This window comes from Acartia tonsa, chromosome 5 (assembly GCF_053477335.1).
Source record: "Acartia tonsa isolate MP-2025a chromosome 5, ASM5347733v1, whole genome shotgun sequence".
Lineage (NCBI taxonomy): Eukaryota > Metazoa > Arthropoda > Copepoda > Calanoida > Acartiidae > Acartia > Acartia tonsa.
In genome coordinates, this window is record NC_137264.1 from 13572837 (window position 1) to 13598508 (window position 25672).

The 25672-nt window shown below is 32.6% G+C and overlaps 3 protein-coding genes across 6 annotated transcripts in view; all 3 read right to left on the reverse strand.

The window, feature by feature from the left end:
• Positions 1–935: 935 nt before the first annotated feature.
• Positions 936–13988, reverse strand: LOC145318818 (BAG family molecular chaperone regulator 1-like). The gene is made up of 6 exons (XM_080160410.1): positions 13317–13988; positions 7222–7331; positions 6775–6834; positions 4161–4241; positions 3036–3183; positions 936–2030 (listed from the first exon to the last, which is right to left on the reverse strand). The coding sequence occupies exons 1-6, from the start codon at positions 13426–13428 to the stop codon at positions 1921–1923; spliced, it is 621 nt and encodes a 206-aa protein (XP_080016536.1). The 5' UTR covers positions 13429–13988; the 3' UTR covers positions 936–1920.
• LOC145318813 (polypyrimidine tract-binding protein 2-like) lies at positions 13988–24792 on the reverse strand. 4 transcript variants are annotated; one of them, XM_080160405.1, is made up of 15 exons: positions 24721–24792; positions 21708–22136; positions 21340–21425; positions 20770–20921; positions 20236–20280; positions 19672–19795; positions 19243–19311; positions 18471–18650; positions 17629–17754; positions 16630–16760; positions 16156–16273; positions 15225–15257; positions 15094–15146; positions 14561–14627; positions 13988–14090 (listed from the first exon to the last, which is right to left on the reverse strand). In XM_080160405.1, the coding sequence occupies exons 1-15, from the start codon at positions 24764–24766 to the stop codon at positions 14013–14015; spliced, it is 1737 nt and encodes a 578-aa protein (XP_080016531.1). In that variant the 5' UTR covers positions 24767–24792; the 3' UTR covers positions 13988–14012. The 4 variants fall into 4 exon arrangements, with proteins under 4 accessions (XP_080016531.1, XP_080016530.1, XP_080016529.1 ...); XM_080160404.1 differs by lacking the exon at positions 15225–15257 and adding an exon at positions 15303–15335; XM_080160403.1 differs by lacking the exon at positions 15225–15257 and having other exon boundaries at positions 15094–15179.
• The window catches only part of LOC145318814 (polypyrimidine tract-binding protein 2-like), a 148627-nt gene continuing 147736 nt past the window's right edge, over positions 24782–25672 (reverse strand). The window contains exon 14 of the mRNA XM_080160407.1: positions 24782–25385. The gene's annotated coding sequence lies outside the window, so the exon portion shown is untranslated. The remainder of the gene's footprint in view (positions 25386–25672) is intronic.

Here is a 25672-nt window from a genome sequence, read left to right on the forward strand (position 1 = left end):
AGTGTCAGAACTGGATAATCAGAATATAAATGTATAAGAGTCGAAGCAAAATTGTAAGTAACTTTGTTGAAAAATTGCTTGATGCAGAATAATGTTTAAGGACATACTTACGTTTTTAGGACTTGGTTATAGAGTTGCTGCGCTTATAATAATGTACTATGTTGTCTCAGGAATCAATATACCAAAAGTCAGATCAATCGGATAATTAGATCATATAAAAATTTGTTGTTAAACAAGTGAAAACATTAACCTGTTAAAAATGGACGTACGGTCATTTGGTAACAACTATAGAGTTGCTACGCTTTCAAAATTGTACCTAACTACTACAGGAATCACCATGCAAAATTTAAAATCGATAGGAAAATTCTAACGTGCCTAAATTAACGAAAAAAGCTATCCGTCTCGGACGTACGGACGGACCGACCCTAATTATAGAAAAGCTTCGCTTTTAAAAACACATTTAGGTATAGTAAAGAGTATATTTTCGTTCGTGTTTTTAATAATAATTATATTGTAATTACAAGAAAGTTTATTTTAATCAGAAATATAGCTAAATACCTTTAAATAGGGTTTAATTTATGAAATAAAATACTTTGATAAAAGCTTGAATAGGCTAAATAAAAAAAATTAAGTATGTAGAATTTTCAATATGAAAATTCATATTTTTCCATCCACCTTATTTAAACAAAGTTGAAGAACAAAAGTGGAGGTAGGTTGTGCTAAAATTCCGCAAGTGTGTGAATTTTAAGGATTAAAAATAGGAGTAGAACAATAATATTCACTAAATATGTGTATTCCTTATTGAAAAGAACTAAAGACAAAAAAAATTTCAAAAATTACAAATAATGCCATTTATTTCAAAGATATTCATTTTTTAAAACATTATTTGATTGTCCATGGTAATTCTATGTATATGTTAAAAATTAATTTTTGTCAGCTTGACATTAGCAAAGATTATGGTGAAATTTTTAGGTTTTTCTTTTAACAATTTTTAATTACCGTTAATTTATTTTGTCTATGGTTCTTTTTAAAAAGGAATACACATATTTACTATTTAGTGAATATTATCGTTCTACTACTATTTTTAAGCCTTAAAACTCACACCTTTACGGAATTTTAGCACAACCTACTCCTCCCTTTGTTAAATACTTTAAGTCAGGGGTTAGGTTAAGTTACATAGGGTTACATAGGTATAGTAGCCCTATATTGGTTTTAATCCATCGAATATTAATAGGTTTCGAAGCTTCACTAGGAAATATTTTCTCGTATTCATTCGAAACCGTCTAATATCCGGAGGATTAGAACCGGTTCTCATCCATACGAAAAAACTATGTCTAGCATCGTATTATATCCAGTTTTCTACGAATATAAAAGTGTACAATCATAAGATTAAACCCAGTTTTTTTAGCCCGTGCCTTCGACATTTTATATCCGCCGAAAGCTGTTTATAATACGATGCGAGAAATAACTACCTATTCTTTTAAATTTGAAATTAGTATTTTAAATCGAGTGTATAAATGAAAATAACATAAATGATCAATTATACATAAAATTGCATTTTGACTAGTAACATATTCTGATTATTTTAGTCTTATTAATGGTTACTGGGATATACCAACAAAAGAATGGATGTATTATTAAATGGATGTTACACCAGATTTTAATATTCTCTAATAATGCGAAACACGCAGCGGGCTAAAATAACGATTTCCCCCCTTCCACCCCCTTTGAACCATCCTCTCCCCTCCTACTGGATGAAAGAACTGGCCAATATATGATATCCATGTTAGCAATCTAAATTGACGATAATCTGGTGTAACATCCAAGTAATAATAAAGCCATTATAATATTTTAAATGCTCAGATGTTCAACATTGCATTATTTTACAAAAAAAAAATATTCTAAACACAATTTAAAAAATTATTTTTGTATTTTTTTCTTAAATTCTCTGACTCTTTCTAAAAATTCATCATTTTTGTCCATTATTAAATTAACTTTGGTAGCCGTCACTTTTCTTTTATTTCTGATCTCTGAAAATAATAATGGATATTTATCGCATCGTATTATAGACATCTTTCCGTTGGATAGTAAACTGAAAAATTAAAAATATTTTACTGGGATGCAATACTCTAACACCCATGGATATTAGATTAAGTAACATCCAACAGACAACCAGCCCTTTGATTACACGACCTTTGTCTGAGAACTCCTAACTATGCATGGTAATGAGTTGCGCCTGTTTAATGTTTATGATCCAAGGCATTCCCTTACTTTAACCATTTATATCGCGCACCTAACATAGCAGCAGTAGGAAACATTTTTAACGCCGAGATTTGAAGCTACGGGTTGGTTGGGAAAGATTTATTTGGGACAAACCTGTTTAGTCACCCTCGACTGTGACTGTATCCAGGTGAGCAAGAATTTTATGTAACCCCTCATTATTTGAGTAAGCTCTTTTCTCCAGGGAGTTAACTTCTAATTTGGGGACTTTTATCGAATTTTGATTGGTTGGTTCATTAATTTCAGTGTCTAAACGTTTCAACCACTAATTGTAATCTTCAAAATTTTGTCTATCATAATTAGGGATGTACATTAGGATATATAAGTTTTTGAAATCTGCATCAAATTTTAAGGATTTTTTTTGTAAAATTCGTTTTTTGTATAATTCTTTATCTAAAAGCGGAAATACAATTTAAGTTAATTAATTTTGACCAATAGGATAGGTGGATTAGAAACTACCTGCGCTCTAATTAGGTGAATGATGTACGACACTCAAGCTTCTCCAATCAGAGCGCAGATAGTTTTCAACCCACCAATCACAGATGTCAAAATTAATTAACTTAAATTGTATTTCCACTTTTAGATAAAGAATTATAAAAAAACGAATTTTATAAAAAATCCTTAAAATTTGATGCAGTTTTCAAATCTCCCCCTAACATTAAAATTCCTTCCAACTCATATATATATATGTATATCCTAATGTACATCAAATTATCGGCCATTGTCTTATCCCTTTAGATCCCTGTGAAACAAACCTGTTTGGTTCCCCTCGACTGTGACTGTATCCAGGTTTGCCAGAATTTTATGTAACTCCTCATTATTTGAATTAGCTCTCTTCTCCAGTGAGCTGACTGCCTGGGGTACATGTTCCTTGGCCAACCATCCTTTCTCCAGATCTTCCATCTGAATAATAAATATACACTGATACAGTATACGTTGATATTGTGACAGGGGGAAAATCGTCTTCAATTTAGGTTGCTAACATGGACATCACTTATTGCATTGGTCAGTTCGTTCATCAAGTAGGAGGGGGTAAAAGGGGTGAAGGGGGGAGCCGTTATTTTAGTCCGCTATAAGTTTCACTTTATTATAGTATATGATAATCTTGAATAAGATCCAAGTAATAATATATAAATCCATTATCTAAGTTTTAAGATGATAGGTCAATAGACCAAAAGTTATTTATCGCACCGTATTAAAGACGGCTTTCCGCGAAAAAAAAAATAAAATTAATTATTAATGGCTAAGGCTAAAAAACTGACATTAATATTGTGATCTTTATTTTAATATATGTGAAAAAATTGTCTGTAATACGATGCTTTACATGATTTTTCAGTAAGGCCGAGAACCGTTTCTAATCCAGTGGATATTGATCAATTTTTAAGCCTTAGTGGAAAATACATTGCATCTGAAAAATAAACAAAGAGAGGGGTAGGTTTCTGGTAGAATCCGTAAAGGTGTGTGTTTTAAGATCTAAAAATAGTAGTAGAACGATAATATTTCTTATTGAAAGTACTATAGACAATTTTTTTTTTAAAAGTTAACATAAATTTTTATCGTTCTACTACTGTTTTTTACTTATAACACATAACCCTTACGGATTTTACCAAAAAACTACCCCTCTCTTTTTGAGAAAAAAAATGTATGCTTATCTTAATTTAGGTTAGGTTGGAATAGCCAAGTAGAGATAGCCTTGGATAGCCTTGAGGACGGGATTTTAGTTATGACACGGTGTCGGGTCGAGATTCGAACCTAATACCTTGTCGCGACAACGAGCGGATGAGCTATAGATATACTACAGTCTCGGGTAGCCAAGTAAGGATACTAGACGGATAGGACAACGCGGTAAGAATAGTTTGATATTAAGTTGTATAGATTACCTCTTGGCAAAGTTTTAAATATTTAGTTTCTACCAACAGACCTTTAGTTTCTAGATTTACAATATCTTTGTATGCAGCTTCCTAAAAATACATTCGGATTTAATAATAATTATAATAATGATTTTAGGTGCTGCTTAGCTTAGGAGATAGCACATACAATAATCTAAATATTCTGCTATCCATCGATATTTTTAGTTAACATTATGAAAGGGGTAGTTTCATGAAATGCATTTAAACTTAATTTAGTGAACCGCATATTTTATCCTGGTTAAATGTTTAAACTACATTTATATGGCATATATTTTAAAGAATTTCAATTTTCTACCACGTAGTTTTTAAAATATCAAGACTTGAAAATCGTCTTTTTAAATTGCATATATCACAAAAAGACAATTTTCAAGTCTTGATATTTTAAAAACTACGTGGTAGAAAATTGAATTCATTTCAAATATATCCTATTTAAATGTAGCTTAACCCATTAACTAGGAAAAAATATGCAGTTCACTAAATTAAGTTAAAATGCATTTCATGAAACTACCCCTTTAATCTCATAAAAAAAGATAACAATTAATAACTCGTGGTATATACATAGATTGTTTTATTAGTAGCAAAGCTACTCTATAATTCACTTTGTCCGTCAGTCCGTCCGTAACGCTAAGGGGGAAACGTGACTTTCTCGGCTCCTATACAAGATATGCCCATCTAATCTATACATTGTTTTGGCCATCTGTCTGTTATTTGGGGTGCTAGATCGATTCTTAGATTTTCAAGTTTTCGTGATTTTCTCAATTCCTTTTCAAGATAGAGGGCTGAACATTTTTAGGGATCAATTAATTTTAGATTCTACTTATTTTCACGAAGTTTTGATAAGATTTGTCTATTGTTTGATTAGCCATAGTCTCTTAGGGTTTGGACCTAAGTAGTCATGGAGTAGGCTGAGACACTTTTGTATAGCTACTAGGGCTATCAAGCTCCACGTTCAAGCACATTATGACTTGACCCGCTATCTCATGAGAGCTATTCATTATTACCTCACCCTCGCCGAGTATGGCAGGTGTCCCAAATTAAGTCACCGTATTGAATGACGCTCTCCGCAGAGGAGCTTGGGATAAGGGTAGTACTGATATTATGTACGTGACTATTAAGTATCCAAACTTACTCAATAATCCCCTTCTTACACAACCAGGGGAAGTTGCGTGAATGTATTCAACTGAGAAATTCGAGTTTGTCTATTAATTGGGGTGCTAGATCGATTCCTAGATTCCTAGATTTTTAGGTTTTCTTGATTTTCTCGATTCCTATTCAGGATTGACGGCAAAAAATTATCAGGGATTGAATATGCTAATATTATACAATAAACATATTTCCATAAAGTTTCATTAAGATATGTTTATTAATGGGGGTGCTAGATCGATTCCTAGATTTAAAAATTTTTGTGATTTTAAAGGTTTCCTGTTTTACCTATTTTTTCATTTTAAATGTTTATTGTATGACACTGCACTATAGTAATTTTTTTTTCATTCATAATTTTTGAGCTTCGCTACTGTTGTCATCCTTGTTTATACCGGGAAAAAATTATGGAAACGCAAAAAAATCGTCAAGAATACTATCTTGACGAAAATGGATTGATTGATTTTATCCAAGAAAACTTATGTCCAAAAGTAGCATAAAAAATACGTAGTAAAAGTCATCTAAGACGTATATCTATTATAGAGTCTAGTTAGGAGCTAGCTTATTCAATCTATCTATTTTTTAATTTCTAAAATATGTTAAAATCTAAAGAAATAGGTACCTACTATTTAATACAAAACTATAATTTATGTCACCTAGACTTCAGTAAAGTGTTCGACAACAAATTGATAATATTACTTCTGATGATAAATGAAAACAATTTAAAGTCAGCACTTTATCTTACAATAAGGATGACAAAATCCATTAAAGCGAAGCTCTGAAACGGTAGGACAAACTATCATTAACACTTGTATAGTGTTAGAAATGAATGAGTAGCATTTTAATGCATTAGTCTAAACAATATTGTAAGTAAATATATTGCATAACCTCTTAACTACAGGATACTGTTTAAGGAAATGCAACAGATCTATAGTATAGATGTATATACAGACAACTACCTCCCTTCATTTTTCAAAGACCTCTTTCGCCTGCTTCTTAATAATTTATTCTACTTGGCTGTGTTGATATAAGCGACACCATTGGTTGATTTTCAATGACCAAATAGGTGCCCAAAACGGTTGCGATGGGGAGATACAGTTATTAAACCCTTTCTCCCTCTAGTGTTTAACTCTAATGGAAATATTTACATTTTTGGGACTTTGTTATAGAGATGCTTCGCGTATAATATTGTACATAGTTGAAATAGCGATCAGTATTCCAAAAATCAGATGAATAGGATAGGATGATTATAACATAAAAAAATTTGTTGTCCACTTTTTGTTTGTGTATTTTTCCTAATGGCGATTATCTATCGCAGCCTACCACATATTTTTTGGCAAACTGCTGACCTTATCATAGATTGAAAAGAATACATATAATATTACGTGTCCCTGATGGCTTCTAGGGGCATAGCCGCTAGTAAATAATAAAATACTAAAACAACCTGTGTAGGATCATATTTTTTACCAAGAAGCATCACCTTGGACCCGTTTGATAATCCAGCCTAGAATTTAAAAATCAAACAAGTTGAATTTTTCAATAAAATCATTCGTCATGAAAACTTACCTATGCCTTTTAAATATGAAAAAAAATATTACTGCCCTTTTGGTACAGAGAGAGAGAGGGGACAATTGGCTGTTTTTAACACTGGTCCCCAAGGTAATATAATACCGTTTTCTTATTCGTTGCTTAACAACTTTGACGACTTTATAGAATTGTAATCGGTTGGTTCATTAAGTTGAATGTCCAAACGTTTCAATCACTAATTTTAATCTACAGAAGGGATAATTTTGTATATCATCATTGGGGGTGGTGTAGTGTACATCAATTTATCGGGCAGTGTCTTATTTCTTTAGATCCCTGGAAAATTCGAATCATGCCTGATATTGACCTGAATAAGAGTAGATTCAACGTCAGCTGATATCTGTTTCCCTTTGTAAATAAGTTTCTGCGCATTTACAGGAACACCGCTCACAGTAGCTAACTGCATCATTAAATCTCCTATAAAAAAAACTTTTCTTTGTCTGAAGCTTAAGATCTCGGAAGTTGCAGGTCCGAACCTCCTTCGACATTCCCTAGAGGGTAAGGTCAAAGAAACTAGGTCACTAAGGATGTAAACTCTTGAATGATTGATTCCTTTGTAAATAAGTTTCTGCGCGTTTAAGGGAACACCGCTCACCGTAGCTAACTGCATCATTAAATCTCCTACAAAAAAAGACGTTTTTTTGTCTGAAGCTTAAGATCTAGGAAATTGCAGGTCCGAACCTCCTTCGACATTCCCTAGAGGCTAAGGTCGAAGAAACTAGTGTTATATAGGTCACTAAGTATGTAAAATCTTGAATGATTGATTGCTTTATATTAAGTTTTTTGCGCTTTTACGGTAACACCGCTCACAGTAGCTAACTGCATCATTAGATCTCCTACAAAAATTTTTTTTTTGTCTGAAGCTTAAGATCTAGGAAATTGCAGGTCCGAACCTCCTTTGACATTCCCTAGAGGCTAAGGTCGAAGAAACTAGTGTTTTATAAGTTACTAAGTATGTAAAATCCTGAATGATGGATAACTTTATATTTATTTTTTTTGAGCGTTTACGGGAACACCGCTCACAATAGCTAGCTGCATCATTAAATCTCCTACAATAAAGACATTTCATCCTATTTCAGTTGTAATGTTTTGTCTGAAGCTCAAGATCTCAGAAAATGCTAATACAAATTGGATATACTCTTCAGGGAAGCTATAAATGTTGTGGGGTGGTTTTAGGCTATTTTTCCCAACATCCCACGATCTCTTCTAGAGTATCATAAGTGAAATCTTGTTTGTTGTAGCTAACGGAAACATAAAAAATCCTACAAAAGGGGATGTTGCATTGAAGGTCTTATGCTATTTTTACGTACGAGGAAAATAACTAGTTATATGTAGTCTATTCATAAAGCTTACTTACTAATAACAGTGGATATTTGATTTAGTTCTTATGATTGTACTTTAAAGTTGTCCTAATTCATAAAAATATGACTAAAATACTTTTTTTATAAAGAAAAAAAATTTTCGAACTAGGACAATATTTTGCCATAAATAGTGCAAAATAACAAGTTAACAATAATCGTTTGACAAAAATTACCAACTAATGACTGTTCTAGTTATAATGTACATAGTATTCCTGCTATAGGTATTGAACAGGGTTTCTCATAGTTCCCGAGATGTTTGATAAAACAAGGATGATAACATCCATAAACGCGAAGCTCTGAAATAGTGGGACACACGAACATTTAACACTTGTAAACAATAATAATATAGACATATAAAAATCAGCATGTTTTAAAGAGACGTATGGACTTTCTTGTAATCATTAAAGAGTTGCAACGCTTTCTAAATTGTACCCTTATATTATAGGAATCATCATGTAAAGTTTGAAATTGATAAAATTATAACATGCAGGGCGACCACTCCAAAACCAAAAAAATATAGTATTTTTATAGTATATTTTTTTTATCCATATAGTATATATAGTATATTTTTTTTCACTCATATAGTATGATATAGTATCTGACTTTGAATTATTTAATAATACATAGTATATACATCATTCAATAATAACTCAAAGCAAAGCTGTTATCAAAGCAATTTCACATATAAGGAGGGGGGGGGGGGGGGGGAGTTTTGCCACTTTCGCTTAATCTGTGATTATTAGACTAGGTATTAATTTGAGACTATAGGTTATTTGGGATAAAAGTTTACTTTTGTATAGTATTTCATGTATATTTTCTGTTTGAAGAGTTAGAGATCAACTTATTAAACAGAATATGCATAGTTTTGGACAGGTAAAATTCATTTTTTTTGTTTGAAGAGTTAGAGGTAACAAAGTATGCATCTATTTGAATATTTTCCACTCTGGACAGGTTATAAATCAATTTTTTAATTTAAAGAGTGAGAGGTCAACATATAAAGCAGAATATGCATCTTTTTGGATGTTATTAACATTAATGAAGAAAAAATTAAAATCGACCTCCAAGTTCTGGTCATGCAGGCCTCCAGGTCTACTCTGGACATGTAAAATTCAATTTTTTTGTTTGAAGAGTTAGAGGTAAAATTTTAAACTAAGTATGCATCTATTTGAATATTTTTTTACATATTTGAAGAAAAAATGACATTTAGCCTCGAGGTTCAGGTGCTGCAGAGCATCAGGTGGACTCTGGACAGGGACTTCTTGCTTGAACAGTTAATGGTATACCTATTTGTTAAAAAAAGGAGCTTATATTTGGATATTATTTATATATTTGAAGGAAAAAAATTTGGCCTCCAGGTTTAGGTGCTGCAGGCCTCCAGGTGGACTCTGGACAGGTATAAAATAATTTTTTTTTATTTAAGAAGTAAGAGGTTAGTTTATTAAACAACATAGGCATCTTTTTAGATGTTATTTATGTGTTGAAAGAAAAAATGACAATTGACCTCTATATTAATGTGCTGCAGGCCTCCAGGTGGACTCTGGACAGGTAAAAATCAAAATTTTCCTATTTATAGAGAATAAAGGTACTAAGAAAGAGAGGGAATGTCTAATTGAGCCAATAGGAGAATCGCATCGGAATTTACATTGGATCTCATTGGTTGAAATTATGTACACATTTTCCTACGAAGGCATGTTTTTTTTTCATTTCATACATGCATAAAAGTCAGCTGTTAACAGTATATTTTCTTAGTAGAAAGCTTTGCGGAATCAGAATTAATTGCCCAAAAATTTCGTTTACAATTTGAAAGCTTGAAACAAAGTTGGATTCTTAAAAAAAAAGTTAGGCTGGCAACTCGCTGGTGAGGCAAAATTATTTTTGTGAAAAATCCTCCAAAATCGAATAAAAAAATTTACAAAAATGAAATAAAATCTTAAGAGGGTTATTAACATATGATTTTGTTTAATTTTTGTATATTTTTAATGTTCTTTTGGATGATTTTTCACAAAAATAATTTTGCCTCACTATCGAATAGCGAGTCTATCATTTTTTAAGAATCCACATCAGCTTGGGTCGAAAGTAAACAATACTTTTGTCTGCTAGGAATGTTCTCTCTTAGATTTGACGAAAAAAGGGTTCAGAATATTCTTCTACTCTTCTATTTCTATTTTATAGAGTTAAAGGTTAGTTTTTTAAACACCATAAGCATTTTTTTAGACGTTATTTACATAACAGAAGAAAAAATACAATTGCTCTCCAGGTACAGGTGCTGCAGGCCTCCAGAGAAGACTTCAAACCCCAGAGAATACCGGGAGGCCAACAGGTCCTGAACTTGATGGACTATTTTATTTTGTTCTTCAGATATGTTAATAACATCAGGGCGACCACCGCCTTTTTTATATTAATATTGAAAATAACGTACTACAAAAAAATTACAATGAACACAATAACGTACATTTTTTGAAAAAATAACGTACAATAACGTACCATAAACCACATATACATATATCTATAATACAAAGTAGAACAATGTCTTTGCGTCTGTCTGAAGCTTAAGATCTCGGTAAATGATGAACTGATTGGGATCTACTCTTCAGGGAATTGATATCCTGTTATATAAAGTATTAAGCTTTTTTGTTTGTAGGAAAGGATCTTGCTAACCGCTGAACCGATGTGGTCCTCCTTTATATGGAAGCTTCTTATAGGCTATTACTTTTTGAAATAGTCCGGGTTTTAGGCTATTTTTATGCCCTCCAAATTCCTTCCATTATAGAGCCTCTTGATGCTAGGGGAGGAGTCGCTAGAATATAATACAAAGTAAAACAATATCTGTCTGTCTGTTTGTTTGTAACGAAGGATATTGCTAACCGCTGAACCGATCGGATTCTCCTTAACAGGGTAGCTTCTCATAGGTCATTGGAAGGTTTATATTATTTTTGTACCACGACCCTCCCAAGAGAAATCGCCCCTAGAAAAAATTACCCCCCCCCCCCCCTAGAGGCCTCTAGGGGCGTAGCCGCTAGTATATATATATAGAAAGTAGTATACTTATCCAAGGATACCCAAACTTTTTCATTGGAGGGGGTATAAAAAGCTCAATTTGTGAGGGGGTGGAGGGGTAAAAAGGCAGAAATTTTTCTACCCCTTGCAAAACTGTTTTGGGCGTTAACTACCTACTCCCCCTTTATTACCTCCCCTAAAAAAAGTGAGTTTTTTTTTAAAGGGAGTTTACTTGTTACATTTCACAAAAATAAATAAAAAAAATTTTTGAGGGGGAATTTTTTTTAGGGGGGTTGTGGTTGTCCCAACCCCCCAAAAAAAGACAGACAGATAGACATACATTGACTTTGTATTATAGAAAGTAGTATCTCATTCCTATAAGTACATGAAAACATTAAAATCAACTAAAAATAATCTCGCTAACTGATGAACAAATGTGATACTCCTTGAAAGTGTAACTTCTCATATGTCCTGGTAAGGTTTGTAATTACAATTAGTTTAGAGGAATTTTTTTTGCTATATAGTGAAATACTTAATTGAGTTTTTTATTTTACGAAACCTTGAAAATGACGTCATAGATAAATTGGTAAAATGGCGCGCGAAGCGCGCAGAAATTTTTAAAAAATAGTTTTTATGAAATACAATAACATTAATTATTATTAATACTAACCATACATTACAGAAAAACGTACAATAACGTATACTGAAATGTTCATATTGTACACAAAAATCAATAACGAACAAAAACGTACCAAGAAACCTAAAAATGGTGTTCAATATGAACATATTGAACATAACGTACATAGTGGTCACCCTGTAACATCCAAATAGATGCATATTCTGACCTCTTAACTCTTCAAATAAGAAATTTGAATATTTTAGCTGTCCTGAGTGAACCTGAACTTGGAGCCTGATATGTTAATATTATCCAAATAAATACATATTCTGTTATATAAATTGAACTCTAACTCGTCATATAAGAAATTTGATTGTTTACCTGTCCAGAGTGGACCTGGAGGCCTGCAAGACCTGAACTTATAGGTCGATTTTAATTTTTTCTTCAAAATTGTTAGTAACATCCAAAAAGGTACATATTCTGTTTTATAAGTGGACCTCTAACTCCTAAAATAAGAAATTCGATTTTTTACCTGTCCAGAGTGAACCTGGAGGCCTGCAGGACCAGAACTTGGAGGCCTAATTTATTTTTTTCTTCGGATTAGTATGTTAATAAAATCCAAACTGGTGCATAGGTATTTTGTTTAATAAGTTGATCTCTAACTCTTCAAAAAAAAATTTTTATTTTTTTTACCTGTCCAGAAACCACCTTCCAGCCTGCAGCACCTGAACCTGGAGACCTATCCAAAAAATGAATCAATATTAGTGAACTATTACCCAAAAGTAAACTTTTATCCCAAATAACCTTTAGTTTCACATTAATACCTAGCCTAATAACCATGGAGTAAGTGAAAGTGGCAAAACTTTTCCCTCCACCTTAAGTTAATTCTATAATGAAAAATAACTGATACTTAAATCACAATCACAAACAATAATATATTTTAATGGATTTTCTTCAACTCTTTCTTACTGTAGTGCTTTATTCATTTTTGTCGTATCACGGTATCTTTTGATAGGTTATTGAAGGTTAGGTTAGATAAGATAAAGGTCATTGGTTGCCCCGCAGGGCTAGAGCCCCCCGCAGGGGCTAGAAATAGGAGAAAACCAAATGTGAAAATAAGACAAAACGCACCTTAAGAGGCGTTGTCGCAAAACTGACAATATTCGTTTTCGTTATATAAATGTAATATTATATAGTATATATAGTAAATTTTGGTCAAATAAAGGTGAAATTATATAGTATATATAGTAAATTTTTGTCATATAGTATGATATAGTATCCAAATTCATCCTATATAGTATAAATAGTATATATAGTATGCAGTGGTCGCCCTGAACATGTCTAAATTAACGAAAAGAGAGCTAACCGTTACAGGCGGACGTATGGACAGGCCCTAATTGTAAAAAGCTTCGCTTTTAAAAAACCTACCTATCAACATATTTTCATCAACCTCTAAATCAAATGATTTTGTCATATGCTTTACATTTATATGCAACATTTTCATAGATTTTTTTATATTCTGAAAATTTACATTCAACATAAGAAAAGTCAAAATACAATTATTTTTAATTTATTTAGAAAAAAATTAATTAATTTACAAACGTTAATACAATCAAAAATACAAAAATCATTGAAATATTTTTTTTTGCAAAATGCTGAATTTAAACAAAATACATTTAATAATCTAAGACGAACAAGTTTTAAAGTAACTTTTTTTACAAAAAAAAAGAAAATTTTAAATTTTGAGTAATTAAAAAAAATATTTTAAATTGAGAGTTTTAACTTCTATGAATAATCAAAAAGATATTTTTAGAGTTTAAAAGTAGAGTACATTCAATTTTTTTCTCAAAAATAGGGAATTAATGTCCTTTTTATGCTTTTTTCAACTTCAACAAAAGAATTTAAAAGATTCTAAGTGTAAAAGAACCGTACAATAGATTTTTTTCAATGATTTAAAAGGAGCATATGATACAGAGTTATTAAAAGTAGGGATTTTGGTTGGTTTATGCTGATTTCAACTTTAACAAGGGAATTTTAAAAAATCATATTACAGTATTTTTTCAACATGTAAAAAGAGTGTCCAGTACATATTTTCTTAACTTGTAGAAGGAGCATCCAGATGAATTAGTTGTACTCCTGCTTGTTGTATTGTCCCGGCTTGTTCATGGAGTTAGTGAAGGACACGCACAGTCCTTTTCCATTCTAGAATAATTAACAAAGTTATTTTCTGAGAGAGAGGGGAAATTTGGGCTATTTATTACATTAGTCCCCCAAAGTTTTACAATAACGTTTTTATACTTTGGCTTGCCAACTTGGGGACTTTTATTAAATTATGATTTGTTGGTTAATTAAGTGTTTAAACGTTTCAATTTTAATCTACAGAAGAGGTGATTTTGTGTATCCCTATAAATCCCTGGTTATTTCAGTATTTACAGGAAAATCCTTGATAAAATAGGGGGAGGGATTTATTTCACTAAAAATTGAGTAAGAAATAAATCCTTTGAAATATAGGCTGGTCTTAGGGTTCTTAAGGGATAAGACAGTCCCCAATGATGACTTAGTACCCAACCTGAAGATTTAGACACTAGTATGAATTAACCATATAATATTTAACAAGTTTTTAAGCCAAGAAATGAGAGGTTAAAACTTTGGAAACGTATATATCAACTTACCTTTGATTTCATTTCTTCATTGCAGTAGTTGTGCATAACAGACAAAGCCATCAGAGCCTCATCAGGACTAAAATAATATCATTCATTTTCATTACATTTTTTTCAATCGAACTCTTTTTAGTGGTTTTCATATGAATGAGATGGTTTTTAATTGATCTTTACAAAAATCAAACCTTTAATATTGATTTTAAATACATAGGAGGTAAAAAATTCTTTAATGTGGTAAAAAAAAGAATTTAAAATTTGTTTGGACAGACAAACCGTATTTAGAAGGACTGAAAAAGTGTTTGTTTTTTATGTTTGAAAACTAAATGAAAAACGACTTGGATACACAAAAGTTAAAAATAGACATAAAACCCCAAAACACCAAAAAATAATATACTTAAATACAAACTTTTTGAAGACCTTCGTTTTGGGGGACCTTAGGGCCAAACTATGACAAGAAAACACATCTTTTTTAATTGGTCGAAATCTATCTATTTTTCAATAATGAAAAAAATACTTAATATCTGCTTGAAAATGAAATATATTACCTTGAGAAAACCAAGAAGCACATTTTAGCCTTTCCTTCGCAATCCCTGGACTCCTTGGCTGTAAATCCATGCTCAATAAACATTTCCTAATAATATAAATTATTATACAATGTTATACAATCCCTGGACACCTTGGCTGTAAATCCGTGCTCAATAAACATTTCCTAATAATATAAATTATTATACAATGTTATACAATCCCTGGACACCTTGGCTGTAAATCCGTGCTCAATAAACATTTCCTAATAATATAAATTATTATACAATGTTATACAATCCCTGGACTCCTTATCTGTAAATCCATGCTCAATAAACATTTCCTAATAATATAAATTATTATACAATATTATACAATCCCTGGACACCTTGGCTGTAAATCCATGCTCAATAAACATTTCCTATAAATATAAATTATTATACAATGTTATACCATCCCTGGACACCTTGGCTGTAAATCCATGCTCAATAAACATTTCCTAATAATATAAATTATTGTACAATGTTATACCATCCCTGGACACCTTGGCTGTAAATCCATACTCAATAAACATTTCCTATAAATATAAATTATAAAAAAACATATTGAAACTAATTTAAAAATTCAATGAAATAAAGTATCATTTAGGGAGGAAGGGAGTGTTTATTTCACTAGTCCTCAAAGCATTATAATAACGTTTCCTTACTCGTTGGCCATTGTCTTACCCCTTTAGATTCCTGAGTATTATTTAACTTTACTAAGAAATAACCGCCTAATATCAAGTAACATAATGTTTTAAATTTTCCTTTTTCACCAGGAAATTTGGGGTCATTGGACTAAAAATAAAACATGGTACCCAAAGTTTTTAAATCATGTTCTCTCATTCGTTGCCTTAAAAATTTAAGGATCTTATGATGATTCTTGATTTTTGGTTCAAAATTGCAATTTCCAAACATTTTAAACAATATTTTTTAATTCACAAAAAAGGTTAGGTTTGTTTATAATCATTTGAAATACTTTATATGGTTAGGTTAATATTGTTGCGCTATTTATATCCATAACTGCCCGCCCTGGTTTCCAGTTACCTTGATATCCTCATGGTTGTACTGCTCGGGAAAGTTGCTGATGTGCAGGATATTGGTTGGGGGACCCAGGTTCTTCGTGATCTTGGCTACCACCTGCGGGTTCTTGTATCTGTGGGATCTTAATAATTAGGTTCATTAGTAAAATGTATTCTAGATCTTGAGTACCTATATAAGAACAATTTTTATCCATAAAAACTTTACCTAGGTATTTACCTTACAATTTTATCTAAATGAAAAGATTATTCAACAATCTGAAAGACTCTGTTTGAGTGTGTGTGTCAAATATGATCTTGTAACCTTAATGACTGATAAAGGAAAGCTTTGAGTACTAGACATGGGAATTGAAAAAGGACTAATTGGCAAGTGAGCACAATTGCAGGATTTTAGTCACCGCAAAATGGAGAACAGAATAACGTACGACCATATCCTAATTATGGAGCAGCTGCGCTGCCAAAAATACAGGTTTTTTTTTACCTGGAATTGAGATATTGTTTCTGGAGTCCATCCTCCTCAATAAGTTTGTTTGCCAGCAGGCTCCTGATCTTACTGTAGGACAGGGTCAGGTTCTTACCTCCAACCTTGAACTGGTCCAAATGCTGTTTAGCCTAAACAGAGAAGTATGATTGGACCTATGGCAAATTCATGACTATCCATTGCCAATATCCATGAATAAGAGGTAAAGAGTGTGCAGATTTTAATAGTAAAACTAAACTTATTCATAGTGATCAATCAAAAGCAATTAACAAGTTTAAGTTCATAGATTAGATTATTTTTTATGGAAATCAGTTTTTGTGTTCTTGCAAAACTAGTTACAAATGTTAAAGAGAAATACTTGAGGCGCCAATTTCCATGCTCTCTGAGCGGAAAATGTTAACAAATACCTGAGATGGGGTTTAGCAAAGTGTACAAGAGCAGAATCTCTTTTCAACAATGGGCTGTTTATTACACTAGTCCCCAAAGTTTTATAATGACGTTTTCCTTTTGTTGGTTAACCAACTTTGGGAACTTCAGTAAAGGGGGGGGGGGGGGGGAAATGTGGTGACTCGTGCCACGACATACCAGCAATTTTATTTTGGGTGCTACTTCCTTAGTTTTAGAGATAATTGGGTGAAATCTTTTGGGCTGGGTCACTAGTTACCCCAAGTTTTGGTATCTTTCAAAAAAAAACGGCGGCGGGACCGCCGCTCCCGCCGTTCGCCGCCATTTTCCGCCGCCGCCAAAAATTTTTTTTTTTTTGAAAGATACCAAAACTTGGGGTAACTAGTGACCCAGCCCAAAATATTTCACCCAATTATCTCTAAAACTAAGGGAGTAGCACCCAAAATAAAATTGCTGGTATGTCGTGGCACGAGTCACCACATTCCCCCCCCCCTTTTTTGATTGGTTGACTCATTATGTTCAGTGTTTAAACGTTTCAACCACCAATTTAATCTACAGAAGGGGTAATTTTGTGTTTCATCATTGGGTAATTACCTGGGCTGCGTGATGTGGTTTAGCAAAGTGAACAAGAGCACAATCTCTCTTCTGGAAGAGAATCTTGACACAGAGAACATCTCCGTATACGCCCATAATGTTAAAAATTTTGTCAACCTGGGCCAACTAAAAGTAAAAAAAAAGTTTTAAAAATGTCTTTTCATTTCTGGGGGGGGGGGGGGAAGTGGGGCAATCGACTGTAAATTATACTAGTTGCCAAAACTTTGGATAACTCTATAAATCCCTGTTAAGTTAGTAAAAAAATAGCAGCTTCAAAAGTTTCCAACCAACAATCTAAATCTATATATATAGGGTAATTGTGTTTATTATTATTTGGTATGTAAAGTAAATCTATTTGTTAGCCATTGTCGTATTCCTCCTATTTAATTCTTTTAATGAATAATCTTAATTAGTTATTTATTGCATCGTATTATAGGCAGCTTTTGCGTGTATCATAATGAAAAAATATAAGATTAAAACCAGATTTGTTAGTCCTGAGAAGCTGAAGGTTCATGACGAAGCCCAATCTGTCCCACTTTAGAGCAAGACGATTCCTATATGACGTCATATAAAGGGAAAAGAAAAAGGGAAGGGGGGGGGGGAGAAAATCTCTTCAAAAGAGATGGGAGAAAAGGGAATCGTCTTGCTCAAAAGTGGGACAGATTGGGCTTCGTCAAGGTTCATGCTAACAAAACTGATAATAATAAAATGGTGTTTAATTTAGTATTCGTGGAAAATTTTTGTAATACGATGCTGTACATAATTTTTTAGTACGGCTGAGAACTAGTTCTAATTCTGCGGATATTAATTAGTTTCGAAGCCACACTAGAAAAAAAAATTACCTCGTCAGGGAGATTAGAGATGAGCACAACAAGATTATTTCTTCCCTCGTCCATGCCCTGTCCATAGTGATCTCCACCACCCATGTGCATAGGTCCACCCATATGCCCGCCCATTTGTCCACCAAAAGGTCCACCCATTGGTGGCCCGCCCATCGGTCCACCCATAGGTCCTCCATGGCCCTAAAGAAATAGTATTATAGTCAAACAATATTTTTATTTTTACACGAAATAATTAGAATTTCGTGGATTTTACAAAAAGTGGTTTGGAGATTTTTTTACAATTTTTAATTTATAGAATCTTTAGGTTAGGTTATATGGCTAGAGGGGACAGAGCGCCCGCGGCTAGGCAGGCCACGGGGCCGAACGCTGGGGCCATGATCATTATTAACAGTGGAGGCTATTTTCGTGAGGATATTTTGTCCAACAATCCAGTGTAGGAACATTCCGACCACATCAATGGTTAAAGAGTTACACATTTTAGTATGAAAGGGTATTTTAAATTCATTTTATCCATAAAATAAGTAAACTTTACTATGAATTTTGATCGAATTTCATCATATTTGACTAAATATTAACAAAAATTTATTTTTAAGTTGGCGGATTTTGTGACTTATTGACCATTTAGGGTCATTAATCTATTCCCTTTAGATTCATAAATGATTAGGTCAGTGTTTTAAGGTTTAATCAAAGATTGCCTACAGCTCCCTCAAATTCGTTTTTGAGAGGGTGTGGGGTGTAAACACCCCTTGGACATCACTGAAAACCTATTTACCTGGTCCATATGTTCCATAGCTGGGTTCCAGCGAGGAAATGGATTCAGCTTCACATTTCCAGTGTAATCCTTAAAATATAAAAATATTTTATTTCGTAGGTAATGTTTTAATATCATGATTATTAGATAATAGTTATTATTTACTGCATATAGGGTAATAAATAAATCTAATTTTTGACAAGGATCTAAAGGGATAAGACTATGGCCGATAATTTGATGTACATCCGCAATGATGTTAAATAAATTACCCCTTCTGTATATTACAATTAGTGGTTGAAACGTTTGGACAATGAACTTAATGAACCAACCAACATAAATTCAATTGAAGTCTCCAAAGTGGAGAAAATTTAATTATAAAACTTTGGGGACTAGCGTAATAAACAGCCTAATGTCCTCTCCCTCTCTACATTTTTGAACTAAAAATATTACCTGGGTGAGACCATCGTCCTGCATGGAGCCGGGGGCGGGGATGGGCACCTCGTTGAACTTAGTGCTAACCTTACAGAAGATGCGGAATCCATTGCGGTTCAGGTAATCCTGACCATCTACAACTCTACAAACAAGAATAGTTAACATAAAAAATGATGCCTTTTTGAACTTTAATAATAATGTTTTTTTCTTTTGAAGCATGACCAAGGGACATACGGGCAAAAATGTAGTAGCGCATAAATAATAGGAATCTTGACTAAAAATCACAGCAGTCTATTTTCAATAGCAGCTGAGAAACACATTTCCACCGAAGTGTTACGGACGGACGGACAGACAGACGGATACGGAAAGCATTGCGGTTCAACAACTATGCAAACAAAACATACAGGTATAGGGCAATGGGCGATAATTAATATTTCTTCATTTGTTTAGTTTTAGTATATTTATTTCAGCGGATAACGAGATTCTTTAGTACAAACAGACAGACAGACTAATAGACATCCTGTTACTTTTATATAAGGATATCATTATGATTTTAAGAAAAATGAAAAAATAGGAACTTACTTCTGGGCTTCTTCCCTGGTTCTCATTTGAATTAGAGCAGTTGATCTAAAGGTGAAATGTGTGTTACAATTATTAAAAATCTTAAAATGAGCTGAATCAAGGTCCAACCTTATATAGTACTTATTCTCTTCTTAGATATCTTAAATAGGGTTTATAAGATGTAAAAATGCAAAAAGGAAACAGATATTTAAAACCGAACATTAATTTATCTTTAAGAAGCAGTATTCTCAGGGATATAAATGGATATACCCTATGATGATAAAAAATAACCCCTGCTGTTGATTACAATTAGTTGTTAAAACGTTTGGACATGGACACAAAACTTAATGAACCTGTAAATCAAAATTCAATAAAAGTCCCCAAAGTTATTAAGCCAACGAATAAGAAAACATGTAATAAACTGCCCAATGTCCCCTCCCTCGCTCTCTAAGTATTCTAGTCGTTATTATCTTTCGTAATTTTAAACTTGCACTCATTTTCGGTCAACTGGAATATTTAAAACTTTTTAAAGTTCATGTAAGACACATAATATTCCTGTTGTTATGCAGAATCTTGATGCGCATGACCTCGCCAAAGTTGGATATCTCCTCGTGTATGATGGAGGGCAGGGCCAGGTCCAGGGGGATGTTGTTGATCAGCACCACCCGCTCTGGCTCCCCGGCGTGGGGGTCGGTGGGGTCTTCGTACTAAATTTTAAAAAGTAAAGGGGGTCGTACGTTAGTGAGCAATATTTTTTTTTGAGTAGCATATTTTTTTCTTAGGATGGAGGATATACCCTACCCCATAAAAGAATTTAAGAATCTTTACTGTAAAGGAGAACCTTATCGGTCCAACGGTTGGCGAGATCCTTCGCTACATACAGACATACATTATGTTACGTTGATATACGGATAAACTCCTTCTGTAGATTAAAATTTGTGGTTGAAACATTTGAACAAACCAATCAAAATTCAGTAAAAGTCCCCAATGTTTGTAATCTAACGAATAAAACGTAATTATAAAACTTTGGGGACTAGAGTAATTAACAGCCCAATGTCCCCTCCCTCCCTGATAATTATGGAATAAAATAAACCCATTAATAGGAAAATATTAAGTTAAGCTTACCCTTTTCTCAATCTTTCCATCCGGACCTTCCTTAGTGGAGCGGGACATTCTGTCAAAACCAGTTTTGGAGGAGTCCATGCCATAGCCTGAAATATACAAGTCATATAATTTTAGAACTGACATTACTATTTTATTTTCTGATTTCCTAGCAGGTATTTCTCGCTACATCACTTATTTGAATATGTTTAGGTTAGTTTTTAAATTTTTTTATTAGGAGGGTGGAGATACCCTCCCCCAAATTAGTTCAAAAAAACTAAAAAAAATTATGATAGTAGTATGACACACACACACACACACACAGATCATGATAGTAGTTATTACATATTTTTCAAACATATCTTTATATATCACGAAGAAGAAAAATGTACCTGGTGGCTTGGGACCAGTAGGACCGCCAGGATAACCGCCTGCAGCACTAGCGCCACCACCGAATCCGCCACTGCTTCTACCAAAACCTGTGGCACCAGCAGCAGCGGCTCCGCCGCCACCACCCCCCTGCTGTGTCTCTAGAAGCTCCACCTTCTTCTGAAGTTGTTGAATTGTAAGCATTAGTGACTTTTGGTCCATACTGCCGCCGACGGCAGACGGATTCATACCGCCGCCGCCTAACAGACCTGTATTGGCGCCTGTGCCGCCATAGCCGCCAGAGGACTGATTGTAGTTGCCGTACCCACCGCCATAGCCACCACCATACCCGCCGGCGGCATAACCGCCGCCATTTGCGCCATAGTCAGAGTAACCGGAGGAACCGCCGCCGTTGCCATAGCCGGAGGAATAGCCGGAGTTTGACTGAGCGCCTGGAGTGGATAGAAAAAAAGGAATGAGTAACGGACGGACGGACATTGACAACTATGTCGAACCGACAAAAAAGTGATAATTGTCTGAATATTTTTGTCAGTAACATGTTAGATATTAAGAAAAGTGTCAGACTAACAAAAAGTCAAACTAACGTTTAATTATGTCAGATTTAGCTACAGAAATTAAGTACTCAGAAAAAAATTAGAAAGTAATAAGCTGTAAATAAGGAAATATACGCAACTGGATTAAAGTTACATAGTATTTTCAAAAAGTTTAAGATGAACAAAAAAGTTTTTAGTAGCGCAGTAACTCTATAATTGGCGTAGGTCAGTAAGCATGGTGTGTCATTCTAGGCAAAATTGGTATTTTTGACATTTAGTTTATTATTTTTAATAGGCAACTTGGTAAAAGCTTTTTTTTAATTCTGCGCTACTAATGAACACGATTGTCATAGTTTGATAAAAATAATCAATTTTCACAAATGAATAGGTAAGTGAATAAATTATATATTTTAATGACAAAAAAAAGGAAAATTATGTCATTATGACAAGAAAGGGAGATAAAAGATTAGAAAGTTATTAAAAATGTCATTTTGACATAAAGGCATAATTGTCATAGTAGACCAAAAAATGTCATTATGACTAAAGATAAAAATAGTTGATGAAAAAGTCAATATAAACAAAAAAAATATACCTAGTCAAAATAAATCTAATTTACATGACAAGAAAGTAAAACAAAATGTCAAAAAGCATTACTGAAAAGAATAAGAAAAATCTGAAAAATTTTTTTACTAGCTGAAGTGAATTGAAATTGTCATTATGACAAAAGGCATGATTGTCATTATAAATACAAAATGACAAAAGGCATAAATGTCATTATGACCACGAATATTTGTCATTGTAAAAGTATTTTGGTTTTGACATATTGATAATTTTTTGGAAGATAAATTGATGTACATTGTACACCCCCAATTAGGAAAACAAAATTATCCCTTCTGAAGATTAAAATTATTTGTGGAAAAAAATGTCATTTCTGACAACAATAAAACCATAGTCATTAAGTTCCATGACAAAAACAAAAAGTCAAAAAGCATAGGTAAGAAAGAATCAATATGTTACAGAAAAAAAGGCCTTAATAGTATCTATTTGAAGTGAATTGAAATTGTCATTATGACAAAAGGCATGATTGTCATTATGAATACAAAATGACAAATGGCATAAATGTCATTATGACCACGAATATTTGTCATTGTAAAAGTATTTTGGTTTTGACATATTGATAATTTTTTGGAAGATAAATTGATGTACACCCCCAATTAGAAAAACAAAATTATCCCTACTGAAGATTAAAATTATTTGTTGAAAAAAAATGTCATTTATGCCACCAATAAAACCATAGTCATAATAAAAATGTCAAAATATTTGAGAAAAAAGCCTAACTTTTTTTGTTGAAGTGAATTGAATTGTCATTATGACAAAAGGCATGATTGTCATAATGAATACAAAATGACAAAAAGGCATAAATGTCATTATGACCACGAATGTTTGTCATTGTAAAAGTAGTTTGATTTCGACATTTTGAGAGAGGAAAAAATTAAACTTAATTAAAAAGTAGATAAAAATACCTTCAAAGGCAGGGATATTAAGGGATAGGACAATGAAAGATAATTTGATACACCCACCAATTGAGTTCCATGACAACAAGTAAAACAAAAATGTCAAAAAGTAATATTTAAAGGATAAGAAATATATTTGAGAAAAAAGCCTTGATTTCTTCTAACTGATGTAAATTGAAATTGTCATTATGACAAAAGGCATGATTGTCATTATGAATACAAAATGACAAAAAGGCATAAATGTCATTATGACCACGAATGTCTGTCATTGTAAAAGTATTTTCATTACAACATTTTGAGAGGGAAAAAATATTAATTTTGGTGGATTCTATATTTTCAAAAAGTAAATCATGACAGAAATATTAAGGGATAACACAATGGAAGATAAATCAATCAATCAATCAATCAATCAAAGATAAATTGATGTACACTCCCAATTAGAAAAACAAAGATCAATATTAATGGTGGGAAAGTTTGGAAACCTATTTTTTCTCCAACCAATCTAGATTTTAGTAAGTCCCCAAGGGTTTTAAGTAATCGAATACGAAAACATGAAGTTACAACTTTGAGAAACACTTAAATTAACAGTCCATTGTTCCCTCCCTCCCAAAATATGAAAAGGTGATATATGATTAAGTCATAAAGGGAAAGATAAATTTAAGAAAAGTTAATCTTCCAAAAATCTTAAGGAGCTTCTATTATCTATTGAGAGAAGAGAAAAAAATCGGATCAATGATAATGGAAAGAAAATGAAGTAGCGGGTTTCGTCGTATTTCTCTTATTTTTAGCCCCTATAGAAGGCTCTAACCCTCCGGGGAAAATTTCCTAACCCTGCAAGGCAATCAATAACATTTACCTAATTTATTTTATCATAAGCTTCAGTGAAAATACGACGCAACCCGCTAGGTACTTAATTCAATTAAAATTCTAAAATTATTAATTGAAAAATGTATGAAGAAAAAACTTACCATCATAGTTGTTGTAGCCTCTTTGCGAATTTCCACCACGTCTCATTTTTAAATATCTTAATTTATCTGAAATATTTTTATAGTTTGTTTTCAGTAAACAAGGGGTAGATCAGTGTAAAATTAATGAAAAAGTACTCAGAAAGGGAGAAGACAATAGGAGAAAAAAGAATATTTACCAAATATTGCATATGTCCACTTCACAGATGGGTGGTAATTTTTTGCACGGATTTTCCGTTAAGGTATGTGTGTGTATGGTACAATATAGAACTGGGCCAAGTGCAACTGCCATGCATAGTTTTAAAATTCTACTCCTGTTTTAAAGTCTTAGAACATAATCCTTTTGGAAAATCCGCGCAAAAAAATGTCCTTCTTTATCATTCAATTGTCTAATCCATGTAAAATACTGACTAATTAACTTGATTTGAATCAAGACATTTAGATATTATTAGGGACCAAAGAAATTAACCATATAGAATTTTGAAAATCTGACCACTTCTGTATTGTTGATTTTTAACAGTGTTTTGACATTAAAATATTTAAAATTTTGACGTTGCGATAATTTTGATATATTTATTTTTTTTTATGATCAGATTTCTAAAATCCAAGCCACTAATTTGAACATTTTATTGCCTCTTCCTCATATCATAACCTCAAAAATACAACAACTAAATAAAATAACATTATTAATAGCGTAGCCACTCTATAATTCGTATGAGTTCATTCAGACTTTAATAAAAATGTATCTTGATATGTTTGTAGACGGATTTTTATTTCCAGTATGGATTAGAACCGGTTCGAAAAATCATGTATCGTATTGATTACATCCAGTTTTCTACGAATATAAAAAGTACAATAATATATAATATTATGCATCTCAAGGCTAACAAAACTATTTTTAACTTTATGATTGTACATATTTTATATCCGCGGATAGCTGTTTATAATACAATGC

Bases quoted from the DNA above. Each gene is read 5' to 3' on its own strand.
- LOC145318813 (XM_080160403.1), bottom strand. From the start codon at position 24,766: ATGAGACGTGGTGGAAATTCGCAAAGAGGCTACAACAACTATGATG. The intron at 22,137-24,720 runs GTAAGTTTTTTC...TATCCACTCCAG, and splicing joins AGGCTACAACAACTATGATG to GCGCTCAGTCAAACTCCGGC. The intron at 19,796-20,235 runs GTAAGTTCCTAT...TCTTGTTTGTAG, and splicing joins ACCAGGGAAGAAGCCCAGAA to AGTTGTAGATGGTCAGGATT.
- LOC145318818 (XM_080160410.1), bottom strand. From the start codon at position 13,428: ATGTTGAATGTAAATTTTCAGAATATAAAAAAATCTATGAAAATGTTG. The intron at 6,835-7,221 runs GTCAATATCAGG...TTTAAATTCTAG, and splicing joins TTGAATCTACTCTTATTCAG to GCTGGATTATCAAACGGGTC. The intron at 3,184-4,160 runs GTAATCTATACA...TTTATTATTCAG, and splicing joins ATTTAAAACTTTGCCAAGAG to ATGGAAGATCTGGAGAAAGG.